This window comes from Elaeis guineensis, chromosome 12 (assembly GCF_000442705.2).
Source record: "Elaeis guineensis isolate ETL-2024a chromosome 12, EG11, whole genome shotgun sequence".
Classification (NCBI taxonomy): domain Eukaryota; kingdom Viridiplantae; phylum Streptophyta; class Magnoliopsida; order Arecales; family Arecaceae; genus Elaeis; species Elaeis guineensis.
Genome location: NC_026004.2, coordinates 4,999,530 through 5,013,650, shown reverse-complemented (window position 1 = coordinate 5,013,650; position 14,121 = coordinate 4,999,530). Strand labels below are relative to the sequence as shown.

The 14,121-nt window shown below is 41.1% G+C and overlaps 2 protein-coding genes across 3 annotated transcripts; one reads left to right on the top strand and one right to left on the bottom strand.

Annotated features, from left to right (window-relative positions):
* Positions 1-268: 268 nt before the first annotated feature.
* On the top strand, positions 269-10,964 carry LOC105055641 (uncharacterized). Of its 2 annotated transcripts, XM_010937542.3 has the most exons (7): positions 272-1,665; positions 2,888-3,003; positions 7,507-8,142; positions 8,245-8,554; positions 8,928-9,093; positions 10,424-10,526; positions 10,606-10,964. In XM_010937542.3, exons 1-7 carry the CDS (start codon positions 559-561, stop codon positions 10,721-10,723), a joined length of 2,556 nt encoding a protein of 851 aa, XP_010935844.1. In that variant the 5' UTR covers positions 272-558; the 3' UTR covers positions 10,724-10,964. The 2 variants fall into 2 exon arrangements, with proteins under 2 accessions (XP_073103063.1, XP_010935844.1); XM_073246962.1 differs by lacking the exons at positions 10,424-10,526; positions 10,606-10,964 and having other exon boundaries at positions 269-1,665; positions 8,245-8,570; positions 8,928-9,087.
* Positions 10,965-12,505: 1,541 nt separating this feature from the next.
* On the bottom strand, positions 12,506-13,622 carry LOC105055640 (RING-H2 finger protein ATL57). The gene has a single exon (XM_010937541.4). It carries the CDS (start codon positions 13,387-13,389, stop codon positions 12,640-12,642), a length of 750 nt encoding a protein of 249 aa, XP_010935843.2. The 5' UTR covers positions 13,390-13,622; the 3' UTR covers positions 12,506-12,639.
* Positions 13,623-14,121: the final 499 nt, after the last annotated feature.

Below are 14,121 nucleotides of genomic sequence, written 5' to 3'. Positions count from 1 at the left end.
TTTTCTAATGCATGTATGTTCGTATTTTCAACAAAAGAATATGTATATTAAAAAATTTAAAATTTTTTTTTAAAAAAGAGAACAAAAATTAGGAGGCTAATATGAGCAAAATTTCTTTTTTTTTTTAATTTTTTGGTAAGCTGAGCAAAATTTCTTAAAGAAAAAAGAAAGTACTCCAAGCGATGCAAAGTCAGAGGAATACAAAGGCAATAAAAAGAAAGAGTGAAAATATCAGTCCCTATAATTTCTCTCTTTTTCGTAAATGGCCGCTTCCACTTCCCTCGTTCTTTCTCCCCTCAGCCCCTGGCATTCGGATCGCCGTTGCGTCTCTTCTCCCTTCACTCCCACGAGAGAAAAAACAACAGCAGCAAAGAATTCCTCCTTCCAATTAAAAAATCCCCCTTCTATTTCTATAACCCTATCCCCTCCTTTTATTTCCTTCCTATTCCAGGGTTTCGGTCATCAAGAATCGAACGCCACCATAGGTCTAGGGTTTCGATTGCGGCCATGCCCCTTTTCTAGGGTTTCGATCCGGCGATCGTTCAAGAAGCGCAAAAAATGGCGGATTTCCGGCAGAAGGACGCCGATCTGGAGTTCCGGCGGGGTCTGGAGGAGCTGGTCCGCGGACACCTCGACGGATGCATGACCGCCCTCTCCTCTTCCTGCGGCGGCGACGACGAGGACGACGCCTCCGCCGATGGCGGCCCCGACCAGCTCGCCCGCCGGCGGCGGCGCTCGGATTTGGAGGGCGACGACCTCGCCGAGTCCTCGGCCGCCGCCCGACGGCACTCCCGGATCCTCAGCCGCTGGGTTGCCCGCCAGGCCGAGGAGATGATCACCACCATCGAGCGGAGGAATCGGGAATCGGAGCTCATGGCCCTCGCGGGGCTGCACACGGTTTCCATGCTCGATTCGTCGTTCCTCCGGGAGTCCCGGCGGTCTCCCTCGTCGGTGGAGCGGCCGGTGGCGGCGCGGGCGTCGTCGATTCTCCAGATGTGGAGGGAGCTCGAGGATATGTCTGCCGCTAGGGAACGGAGGAGTGCCTCCGCCACCCCTGCGGCGGGCAACCGGAACCGGGCTGAGAGCCGGGAGCAGGAGCGGGAGCTCCGCGGGAGCTCGGAGGATGCGAGCGAGAGTGACTATAATGCCTACGATCGATGGACTCATGGAACTGTGGACTCGACGGGAAGACCAGGCGAGGTGGAGGAGGATCGGGGGTCTAGCAGGGAGCAGTCGCCTGATGTCGGGGACGGGGAGAGGGAGAGGGTGAGACAGATCGTTCGTGGGTGGATGACGGAGAATGGCATGGGAGACACGGAGTCGAGAGTCTCTCCGAGGAATGAAAGCCCGAGGGCGGAGTGGCTTGGTGAGAATGAAAGGGAGAGAGTGAGGCTGGTGAGGGAGTGGGTTCAGATGGCGAGCCAGCAGAGAGATGCCCGGGCTAGCAGGAGGGTCGAGAGGGAAAGGGAGAGGGGGAGGGATGGATCAGTCACGGATCATGAGGAAGGGCAGCCGGAGCATGTAAGGAGGGACTTGCTGAGGCTCCGAGGGCGGCAAGCTCGCCTTGAGCTGGTTATGAGGATGGCGAGGGAGAGGCAGAGGGAGCTTCAGAGCTTGTCAGACCTTCGGACAGTTTCAGATTTTGCTCACCGCAATCGGATTCAGGTCAGCAGATGATCTTGTCAGACCTTTCCGTTTATAAAGATTAATCTTATGCTTAATAATATGGGAATGGACCTGACATCGATACAATGTACATTTCTTTGGAAAGACTCCATCTGTCCCCAAGGACCTCAACTTTGTATTTTTTTTGTTTGATAGACAAATATTGAGCGCCACAAGTTTAAATCATTGTTATGTACTTTTGAGTGTTCAAGCTCAATATGATGCATACATTTATTTGAGATAAGAAACTAAAAGTGCATTTTATGCAAGACATAGACCATTCCTAGTTAGAATTTTAATTTTTATGTACAAATCTATTTATATGATATGAAGGAAAGCAATATTCGATTTTTTATTTTACAAATTTATTGTGATGATCGTATGAGTATCAATGTGTTATTTATTGTTTTTGATAGGTAAGAGTGAGATAAAAATGTCACAACTATAATAGCAATTTATGTAGAAGCTACCACATTGAATGATTGGTTGAAACCTCTTTTGTAGAATCTGAAAAATGACTTGCTCTATTTACATTGTTAAAGCAATATCATGGAACCTGCAACATCTTTCTTGAATTAAGACATCTTGATCGATCTATTGTATAGGTTTAGCCTAATGAACAATGTGATGAATTTTATCATTCTTAGTTTCTAAGGGCTGATGCTTTTATTTGGTGCAAAGTCGAATCAAAATGATATTGGGGATGTATGCATTTGGAAGATGGGAACCCAAAATCTTTTTTAGCATTAGGGATGGAGCCTCCTTTTGTGTAGGATATACCTTTTTGCTAATATAATGCTTAAAATATTGGAATAGTTCTCCAACTTTGGATCAAATTTTCACAAGAAATGTAGTGAATCTTTTAAATTTCATGCCTGTCCTCAGATTTTTGTGATGTTCCACTGAGGTTCTAGATCTGTCTTGATACATCTCCTTGCTCTTTGATATCATATTTTAAAGAGATAAACTATTAGACTACCATGTTCTATTTAGTTCAACATTCAATATTGTTGAAGTATAGAATCGTATTAATGTTTACCTCTATTATGTTTTCTAATGAGAATTACCTACGTCTCAAAAAAGATGTATTAGCATTTGTTTATCACTAGGGCATTTATTTTCAAAATAAATTTCTTTGCATTTGTTTATTATCATCTTATACATCATGGGGCATTTGTCTTTATGAATATTTTATTGTATTGTAACAATATTCATCTTGCAGTCACTACTCAGAGGTAGATTTTTAAGAAATGGAGGACCTAGTGAGGAGAGGCCACCTTCAGTGGCAGCAAGAGAATTAGGTCAGCTAAGACAACGCCATCCTGTCTCTGGTTTAAGGTAAGCATACTTTTTTCTGCTGCAATTTTATCGGATACCCTGAAGATTGGCTATATGAAAGTCCATTTTTTTATGCTTGTTTTTTTTAAGGTCATTGCTGGTCACATATAAATGAAGATCAGCCAGTTGCAGTGCTTGGTCATGTGTGTAGACCAAAGATCTTTGTTAAGGTGTTGGTCTAGATTTATGTAAGATTTGCCGTTTTAGTACTAGACCCCATAATACTGGTACCATCCTATTATTGTGTCTCTACGTGCTTCGGTATGGTACGAGACAATATATCGGTACAAGATCAATATGGTACAGTACGTCCCGCATAGAATGGTATGGGGTGATACGGAAAACCATTGATTTAAGGGTCAAGGCAAAGGAGGGTGAGATAAGTAGTCCATTTTAAATGACTGCTGGGAGGGTTACATATCCTGATGATTTGATGCTGTTTTTTGTGTTTAAAACTCAAGAGAGTGTTGTTGATGTTCTGACACAGTACTCCTACATTAGGCATTATCTTTATTCTTATGTTTTTTAATAGTCTCTTATCAATTACTTATGTTAAAGGTGAGGTTATTTAGTGCAATATGTGCTAGTGATATATATTTAGACAAACTATATTCTTATATGCCACTAGGTATATGTCTTTGGTATACAAAAATTGTGTCATCATCTTTGGATTTTTGTCCATAGATCCAGCACTTTTTGGTTTTGAAAGTCGCCAGTAAATAATATGTCTTTGCTTATCCAAATGAGAAATCTGATAGGATAATATGTGCAGTGGGTGGACTGATCAGAAAATGTCCACAGAATTTTCTGATTTTAAGATAAGATTCTAAAATAATTATTTAAGAAGTGGATGCTGCCGATTGCTATAATTTATAAGAATGTTCACGATTAGCCCTGCAAATTGCTATAACTTTAGGAAACCTTGTCATTAGATGCTTATGAAAGTTAGAGGACACTGTGGGGTTTATACAGAATAATATATGTTACCACATGAGTCACGTTTAGTATAGTGATTACGTGATTAACAAATGAGATGCCTGATCCCCTCGCAAAAAATGATAAGAAGATACCAGCATAATATGTTTTTCATTGGTCAGGTTACTTATTTCTTTTAAAACCTTTGTGATCTTGCAAATATCTATGATTCAATCTAATTTCTTCCCAAAAATGTATGGTGGTCACTCTGCAGAATATGGAAACCTACCTACATTGTATTATTTTAGTGCCCGCCTATAGAGATACAGAGTATAAGTCCATTCTTCACTTGTTAAATATATATAGAGTAGTATGTACACATAATAAAATCAAGAGCAACTTTATGGCATTTTCTACATGATGGGCTTTTTTTTTAATGATTCCCTTGCATGTAGACAATGAAACGAGTAATATATCTGTAAACACCTGCATCACTCCCACCTTTTTGGTTGATCCTTTTTGGCCATTCATTTCAAGTGAGCATAGCCGTACAACTCTTTAAAATATTTAGAGAAATTCTTGGCCTTTCATTCCAAGTGAGCATAATCATATAATTCTTCAAAATATTAGAGAAATCCGTGGCATATTTTACATTCCATGGGCATATAGTACTTTTTTCAAGTAATTGATTAAATCATGAATTATTTGATTATTGAGGACTAGATCAAGAAATGTTTGTGAGTTACAAATTAGTTATGCTATATGGCGGCGGCGGCGGCGACGGCATTTTTGCTATTTTATAATATTTTTTCCCTCTTATATACATGTTTTACAGTATATACATATCAATTATTTTACATTCTCCATATCTGTTGAAAGTTAAAAACTTCTTAGCTTTAGTAATCTGAATTCTTTCTGAAATTTGATGGTTTTTCCAGATCGTTTTCCAGATTCCAGATCTTTGCCTTTTGCTGAATTCTTCTAGAATGCCTGACTGGGACACTTCTCATCTAGTTTTTGATACATCTCCTCTATCTCCTTTCCTTACCTTTAGGATTAATATAGGCCCTGCATTATCGAGGCTTCTGTAGGTTTCATTTAATGTAATTGTGCCATGCCCATCATAGTTGATTCTTCTTCACATTTCTCTATTAGCGTAACGTAAGCTTCCTTCACCAAACTTATTTCTATTTCTAGCCTTCTTTGTTTTCGTTCTAGCTCAAATCTCTGTGCTTATATGCACAATCCTTACCAACATACTGACTTAAAATAAACTTTAGTGTAATACTACCTTATTGGATATATCTATAAGTCTCTTTGTAAGAGGATCACATAGCATATTATCTTATTTCATCAGTCACAATGTAGTGTACCGGACATAGGTGTTAGAACATAGCCACAATAATAGGACTTAAATGCAAATTTCATGATTTGTGCTAATAATTTTCACTCATTTATACAATTGGATGTATTGTGATAGTGAGGTAAATGCAATTCTTTAATAGAAATTAATGAAGAGTAAAATGCAGATATTTGTAGAGTTTATTGTTCATTAGCTGAAGATAGAACAAATTTTTCATGGAGATCGGCCGCTTTATGATTGAGATACATATCCTTGTCTTTGATTTGGCGCCCCCCCCCCCCCAAAAAAAAAGAGATAGTTGTGACACACAGGGGAAATCAATTTTGACATTTAAATTATTTTTCATTGATGTGTAAAAATATCATAAGATAACATTTATAAGGTGTCAGCTTTTGTATATGACTGAGTGTATTTGGGAAGTGCTAATTATTAACAATTAACAATTGATTAATTCAAAATGGTCGGGTGATTTCTCCTCCTCCGGATCAAGTTGCTTTCTATGTAGAGAACCTTAGGGCTGGCCTTCATTTTTCGATTTCAGACTTCATTTAGAATATTTTGGACTATTACTGACTCTGTCTAGCCCAACTTGTGTCGAATTTCATTCGGCTTCTTATTGGTTTTGCCCTGTTGTGCCATATGCTTCCGACCATTTTTCGGGTTTCTCTTTTTGGATCCTTCTTTTGTTGGATGTATATTCTAGAAGCCAATATGGCTGATACATTGTAATAACTCTAGGGCACATTTTGTATTTAAAATATTGATTTAATCAATAAAAGAGCAAGTTTTATTTTCATTCAAGTGTGATGTGTCCATTCAATCGTCCATGGAATTAATACTTACGATACATATTCTCAAGATATTGAGAATTAGAGGTATGTATAATTAATTCCTAAATGCTCCCAGTCATAATATCATCATGAGGTCGGTGATCAATTCGGATAGACCAGCACATAGATCGCTACCTTTAGGGTAGATGAGTTTTTGGTCTATAGTGTAGAGACACTGAGCGATAAGTGCGGATAGTTGTTAGAGAACAACTAGTACCGAGTATAACCATATGAGAGATCACGTAGATTTCTACTCAATCGTCAGTGATCGTCTTGACGCTATAGTTGTGTGGATGATCCTTTGACCTGCGATGGCACGGTTACTCAAATCTGTGTGTTTATATACACAATCCTTGCCAACATACTGACTTAAAATAAACTTTAGTGTAATACTACCTTATTGGATATATCTGTAAGTCTCTTTGTAAGAGGATCACGTAGCACATTATCTTATTTCATCAGTCACAGTATAGTGTACCAGATATAGGTGTTAGAACGTAGCCACAATAATAGGACTTAAATGCAAATTTCATGATTTGTGCTAATAATTTTCACTCGTTTATACAATTGGATGTATTGTGATAGTGAGGTAATTGAAATTCTTTAATATAAATTAACAAAGAGTAAAATGCAGATATTTTTAGAGTTTATTGTTCATCAACTGAAGATAGAACAAATTTTTCATGGAGATTGGCCAATTTATGATTGAGATACATATCCATGTCTTTGATTTGGCCCCCCCAAAAAAAGAGATAGTTGTGACGCACAGGGGAAATCAATTTTGACATTTAAATTATTTTTCGTTGATGTGTAAAAATATCATAAGATAACATTTATAAGGTGTCAGCTTTTGTATATGACAGAGTGTATTTGGGAAGTGCTAATTATTAACAATTGATTAATTCATTATGTAAATACTGAAGATGTAATATGCATTATCTAATTTGTTGATACATTTGGATGTGGATTCTTTTAGCTGGATGCAAGAGTCTGGGTAGCACTAGATGTTACGAGGTAGCTAGTCTGTTTTCTTAGACATTGTTAAGTTAGATCATCCATGTGATTATTTCATCGTGTCTTGAACTCAACCGTCCATAGTTCTCATAAAACCCATATCATATTTGTATATGTGGTGTTAATACATGCAGCATCAATTGTTTTATGTTTCACTAGTTCATGCTCTCTCTCTCTCTCTCTCACACACACATTTTGTTGTGGTGACTAATCTTTAAAATTGATTTCACTTTGTTCATAAACTGAAACTGGTTTTGAAGAAAACTTCTAATGAACATCGTAATTTTTACCTGTTCGAGTATGTTGTGTGTTTTTTGGATAGAAATCTGCACAGAACTACTTCAGAAAAGTAATATAATTTAAACTATTGCTTGTAAGTAGAGAGGGATTTCGCTTCAGATTAGAGAATATTGTTCGTGGTCAAGCAATCAGCCAATCTGATAATTCAGCTAGTCAAAACATCACTGTTTCCGGAAATAATCAATCTCAACTAAGCACTGACGTGGAGCTACCTGATGATAACCATGAACAATCTCAACTTAGGAGTGAGAACATTGATATGCATCAATCAACAGAGACACATGAAACAGCTGGGTTGGAAAACAGTATCCTTAATGAGAATATGGACATGCAAGAACCAACAATGAATCAAGTGGAGAATTGGCAGGAAGAAAACATAGAACATGAGAGAAGAGACTGGCAGCAGTCTACTGAAGGTGGTTACAGTGATTGGCATGAAGAGACTGGAGAAGAATCTGATGAGAACTGGCATGAAAATGTAGAACAGGAATGGCTGCATGAAGCACCAGAAGATGAAGATGGAGAAGGCAGCCATCTCCCAGAAGTGCATGAGGAGTGGCATGAGGATGAATCTCATGATACTGCTGAAAACTGGCATGATGAACATCCAGATCCTCCAAGAGGTCAACGGTCCATTCCCATTAGAAGAGTCAATAGATTTATTCCTCCTGATGACGAGAATGTGTATAGCATGGAACTCAGGGAACTCTTAAGCAGGTAGCTGTATATCTGCAACATAACGGTTTTAACTTACCATCGTTAATAATCACTCTGCTTATTTAGTTACCATGAGCTGACATAGTTATGCTTGTTTTGCAGGAGAAGTGTTTCTAATCTTCTTCGCAGCGGCTTTCGTGATAGTTTAGACCAGTTGATACAATCCTATGTTCAACGGCAGGGCCGTGCTCCACTTGATTGGGATTTGCAAAGAACCTTGGCTAACCCAACCTCACCTGAGGAAGATCAGGACCGGCGTAGGGATGATGCAGACCAGGACATTCAGGATTCTGTTCCCAGGCCGCCGCCTCCTCTGCGACCACCTCCACCATTCCCACCTCGACAACCGCTATGGCACTCAGAACTGCATCATAATAATTGGACCAGACAGAACATGCATCGTTCAGAAATTGTGCGCCACCTTTCCCGTAATGTTTAAATTTAGCACCTGAAACTCCAGTAGAATTTATTTCTTCCCTTCTCAATTAATAATTTATAAAGCTTGATTTCGTAAAATGAAATAAGAAATAATAATAATTTGCACATGTTAAGGCTGGCAGAATGGAAAATGCTTTTCTGCTTTTTTCAAGCCGTTGCTTGTATAGCTTTCAATGTCTGTCATATTTTTTTCTGTTTCCCTGTGAATGAATCACTTGCTTTGCTGCCTTAGTCATTAGAAATTGATGCATTTTGGCTGCTGATGTTCTCATCAGAATGATAGTTCAGGTGCTGTGAGTGTATTTGTTGTTTTGGCATTTAAAACTATTGTTATTGTTTTGGTGCAGGAATGGGATATTATTAATGATTTAAGGGCAGACATGGCTAGGCTTCAGCAAGGGATGAGTCACATGCAAAGAATGTTGGAGGCTTGCATGGATATGCAACTAGAATTGCAACGTTCAGTCAGGCAGGAAGTTTCTGCAGCTTTGAATCGCTCTGCTGGAGGACAAGGTGAGTGGTAGTTTGTCTCTGACTTTACCATTCACAGTTTAAAGTCATGAAAGAAAATGGTTGTGAAGTGGAAATTGCTGTAGATATTATTCTAGACTATCATTTATTTTACTTTCGCATGCCTCTTTTTCACCTAAAAGATTCAATAAAATCCTGCAAATTCTGTTTCAATGTCCACAGCATGCATGACGAGTCAATTAGTACCTTAAACTCATATTTTCTGTTTTTATCTTTAAGTGCTCTAATTTCTTTTAGGGCATGTTTGGATGATGGGTCAGCTTATACATAATACATGTAATAGGTGGGAAGGTCTAAGTATATGAGATGGAAGAATGAGGAAGTCGGTGGGATAATGGGAGTCCAAGACTCCCACAGGTCAAAGTTTCTCAGAGAACAGGAAGTCACCTTTCTTGAATGAACTCTGGCATCTTAAAAACATGAGATTGTTGGAGCAATGGCCTCCACAGATTTTCCCCACATCTCTGTTTCAACTCCTTACGTACATCAGAGATGTCTCATGGATGGCGTGGGCATCCAGTTAGAAATGCTTGGCTGATTAAATGCAAGACCAATCTCAAATCTTCTAGCAAGGCATACAACTTACAAATGAATATGTTTATCCACTAGTTCACAAAGTCAAACTGTTTCTTGAAGGTCCGCTGCCTTGTAGTCATGCCATTACCAATTTAGACTAAGGCCATAATCATGCTTATTCTCCCAATGGTGATATTTCCTAGCATGCAATGGACCACATAACTCCATAACGAACCTCTTTCTGGTACTAATATATATATTTTATCTATAGCTTATAAATTGATTAAAAGCACTATTTTGTTCTTCTAAAATTGTGACTAGATACTTATTCTGCTATTCAATTAGGGCATTATATTGTGATTATTGATGAGTTAAAGTAGCCTCATCAGGTGTGTGTTACATTACCTTGAAAGGGTTAGTGGCAGCCTGGATCTTTGCCAGTGTTTTACAGCTGTCTCTGACCTTTCACATGAGAGTCAAGACACTGATACATATGTGCATCAGGTTAAAGTGTCTTTTCAAACAGATGCATTTCAAAGTTAGTCTCCTGCAGGAAGAACCCTAACTTCAATAATATGAAGTCTCCAAATATGCTCTCAAGAAAAGTGGGGTAGCTCTGGGATCTAGTCTCATGGGTTCATGTTCTTTTGAGGAACAAGAAGTAGATTGATTTCCAGACATGCTTTTTCTTCCTTTTTGTCATCGTTGCATGTGAAACTTCATGCAGTGCAAGATGAAATGCCTGCTTTACTCCAAGCCCTTACAAGATCAACATGGACTATTTTGTTCTTTTCAGGGATGAGTGAGGAATTATCTGAGGATGGATCCAAATGGAGCCAAGTGAGGAAGGGGACCTGCTGTATCTGTTGCGATAGTCATATTGATTCCCTTCTATACAGGTGTATATCCTTGAAATGCATGACTAGGTTCACATTTACTTTTGTTGGGATGCTCATGTATGCTCTTTTGCTGCTTCAGATGTGGTCACATGTGTACTTGTTCAAAATGTGCTAATGAGTTAGTTCGAAGTGGAGGCAAGTGCCCATTATGCCGTGCACCCATCATCGAGGTGATCCGAGCATATTCTATACTGTAAAATAAAACAAACTCGACAGAACAAAAGGTAATAAGCCGCTGGACCCTCAAGTTTTGTCGGTGGGAACTAATCTAGGGGCCCCTGCACTGTGTTTATATAATTGTTCATTTTTTTTTCATTGCCTCTGTTGTTCTTGCTGTTCTTGGAACATTAACATGTTTCGAGTGGAATGACAAATGGCGCCTTATGTTCATCATTAATGTCACAGACAAATATCTAATGAAATTCTTTCACTTGTATCTATTTCAAGGAAGATATAATGAAAGCCACCTTGAGATGCTCATTTTGAGTGCCCAAGTGTGGGCTGGTAATTATGATTTATCTGACGTCGTCCATGTTCTAGCCAACTGTGTAGAGGTACAACCTCCATTCATTATCTACTGTTGCTTTAATATGTGCATATCATTGATTAGTTGGATTTCTGATCTCTGGTGATCATTCCTTTTTCATGCTACAGTGGAGGCCTCGTCTTGTGTGCGCATGGTTCAGAGTCGGTCCAGGTTCACCTTATCCTTAGTCCAAGCCAACCCATCTATTTAACAGGTACGATGTCATGTTAGGTCCAGTTTTGTTCTGAGTCGGTTGGGTTCCTTCACCAGACTCTGAATAAATGGATTTAGGACGAGACAGAACCGCTGTCTGGATTTTAGATTCAGGTATATTCCTTATAGATTGGCCGAGTCTTACACGAAGCTTGGCTAGTCCTCTTCGTATTGGTGGCCAAGTCTGCTGAATTGGAGACAATTTGGTGGTCCTAATGTTTGCCCGGTTAGCTGAGTCAAATTGATCTTGGGAATCGTTTGTCCATTGTTGCAGTCTCTTTTTATGGCCCCACTAGGGGGCTACCATATGCTTTTCGACGTTGATGCGTGCCTATCTCATTTTGGAAAGGTTGTCAACGTTCACATCTTGTGAACCCGTCGAAATTGATTTAGTCGCGTCGCCCATCGTTTGCAAGTGGCTTCCGGCGCAAGGAGCCGCCCGTCCAGGAATCCACTTGCATCGGTAAGTGGGGATGCCCCACCAGGAACGGGGAAGGTGAGGAAGGTCACCTTCCTAAGCCAATTGACCTGAAGGAGAAGATAATAATATGTGCATGACCCACCACTAAATTTATCATACGAAAAAATCATCAAGGCAACAAAAGGTGGGGCAGCAGCATTGTGCCAAAAATATCTTTGGGCACCCGGCGATCTTCTGTAGTTCGGATTATCTGTTCGAACATTAACGCGATGTTATCTGAATTGGTCCACTTCACCGAATTCCATCCATGGTAGGTAGGACGTGTCGGCGTGCCTCTTTTGTACCACCCTGTGTCTAATGCTGCTACTTGATTAGTAGGAGTTGAAGACTTTATTGGGCCTTGACGTAGGCACCATTCCTTGCAGTTTGAATCTTGAGCTCAACGAGTATGTCCCTCTTAAAATGCTAGCAAAATCAGGAAGAGCTGCAACAACGAAACTCCAAGTTTCTATGACTTTTGTGTGAGATTTTTAGCTTTGCTACTCGTCCCAAATCATGTTCCTAGAAGTCTTACTGAAGTTGATGGATCGTATTATAACTAAAAAAATTCAAAAAAAGAGTGCGATGGTACAAGCAAGCGACCTCCTTGTGCCACACCCGTAGTTGGTAATATAGGAATTTTCTTTTTTAATAATAGTAGACCCTGTAAGTTGTGAAGGATTCGTGCATCTCAGCTACGTGGCAGATTTTGATGCACTCGAGAAAATAATCTGATTTCCACTGTCCAAACTAACGAGCATGATAAAACAATACAGAATCTTGGAAGGAACGCGATCTTTTCCTTGGAAACTTCCGCCTAGAGATATTTACAACATGAGAACCTACTGTTGCATGGCTGTACACGTGTTGAAAAGACGGGCCCACCAACACAGACACGGACACAATCTTCTCGCTCAGAAGCTGCAGGTGCGCCGCAGGAACACCACCCTCTCCCCCGCTACCCACAAACCGGAAGAACTACAGCTCCTCCCCAACTCCACCACCTTCTCCCCCTCGCCGCCTCCTCTCCCCCTCACCTCCTCCACCCCTTCCCTCCCTGGCCCCACCTCCACGTCCACTCCAAACTCTTCTCCACCATCCCCGACAACCAAATCCAACCTCACCGCTCCTCTCCCAAGACCCGATCCGAACAGGTCGGAGCAGCGGCAAATCGGACACGAGCCTTTGGACATCAGCCATGAATCTATGCATTGGGGGTGGAACACGTGTCCACACCCAGGAATCAGCTTCACCTTCTCCTTGCCTTCGAATTCCGCGAGGCAGACCACGCACCCTTCTTTCCCTCCCCCGCCGACGTACGACAGCACCGGCAGCTGCCGCACCACCGCCCGGTCCAGGCCGCGCGCGGCCGCGGCGTAGGACCTCCCCCGGAACCGCCGCGGCGACGAGGCCGCCGCCGGGCGGCGGCGGGGGTCGTCCTCGACGTGGATGCCGTAGAAGAAGCGGCGGGCGACGATGCCGAAGAAGCCGAGGAAGAAGAGCGCGACGAGGATGATAAACGCCGTGAAGGCCATGGAAGACGGGTTGGACTGGAGGAGCGCCGGGGAGTCGGTGGCGGCGGCGGTGGCGTTGGGCTCCCCCCGCTGGATGAGCGGACCCGGGGCTTTCTCATTTAGGAGGAGCCTCCGGTTGGTTGTTATCATTTTGGGCTTATAACTGGGTTATGGTTCCGATGGGTGTCTCTAATTCTTCGATGGCAGGGGATAATAAGAGATTAAAGGGAAGGGAAGAAGGGGCTCGGAGAAGAGGAGGGATGGAGGAGCGGTTTCAGTTTGGGAGGCGGATCTTTATGTGTGAGCGCCGAGCGGGGATAAGGGAGAGGTTGGTCGGTTGGATTTGAAGAGGGTGGGAAAGACATAGTCATCCGGCCGCTTAATTTGTGGGCCCCGTACAGTATTTATTTTATTGTTTATGGGTGCGGTGAATCTTGGAATGGAGCCTGCTGCTCTGCTGGGAACGCGGTAACACTATCTTAGAATTAGACAAAAAAAAAAAAAAACTGAGTTTTTTGTTATTTCATCTGCAATTGAGTGTTTCGCAGAATTATTCTCGATAAATAATGAATCAGTTGTTCACAAATTTTCCACCGTGTAGCGCAGAGTCAGGTGAAGGGCTGGGGCACATATCTGGGATGCTATTGTGGTGCCGAATAAATTAGTGCATGTCCCTCGACGAATATTTAGTGAACTTTCTGGAGGTTTGTCTACCACAAACGAAGAAATTAGTATAATAACACCTTTGGAAGCCTCCAATTTAAATATTACGATCACTGATATGGTATTTTATGGTTCTTTGAAAGCGTACCAGCATAAACCTTGGATCAAATCCAGAGGGTGGTTTCTCGGAAGGGCCAATTAAGATAATGTTCGATGCGT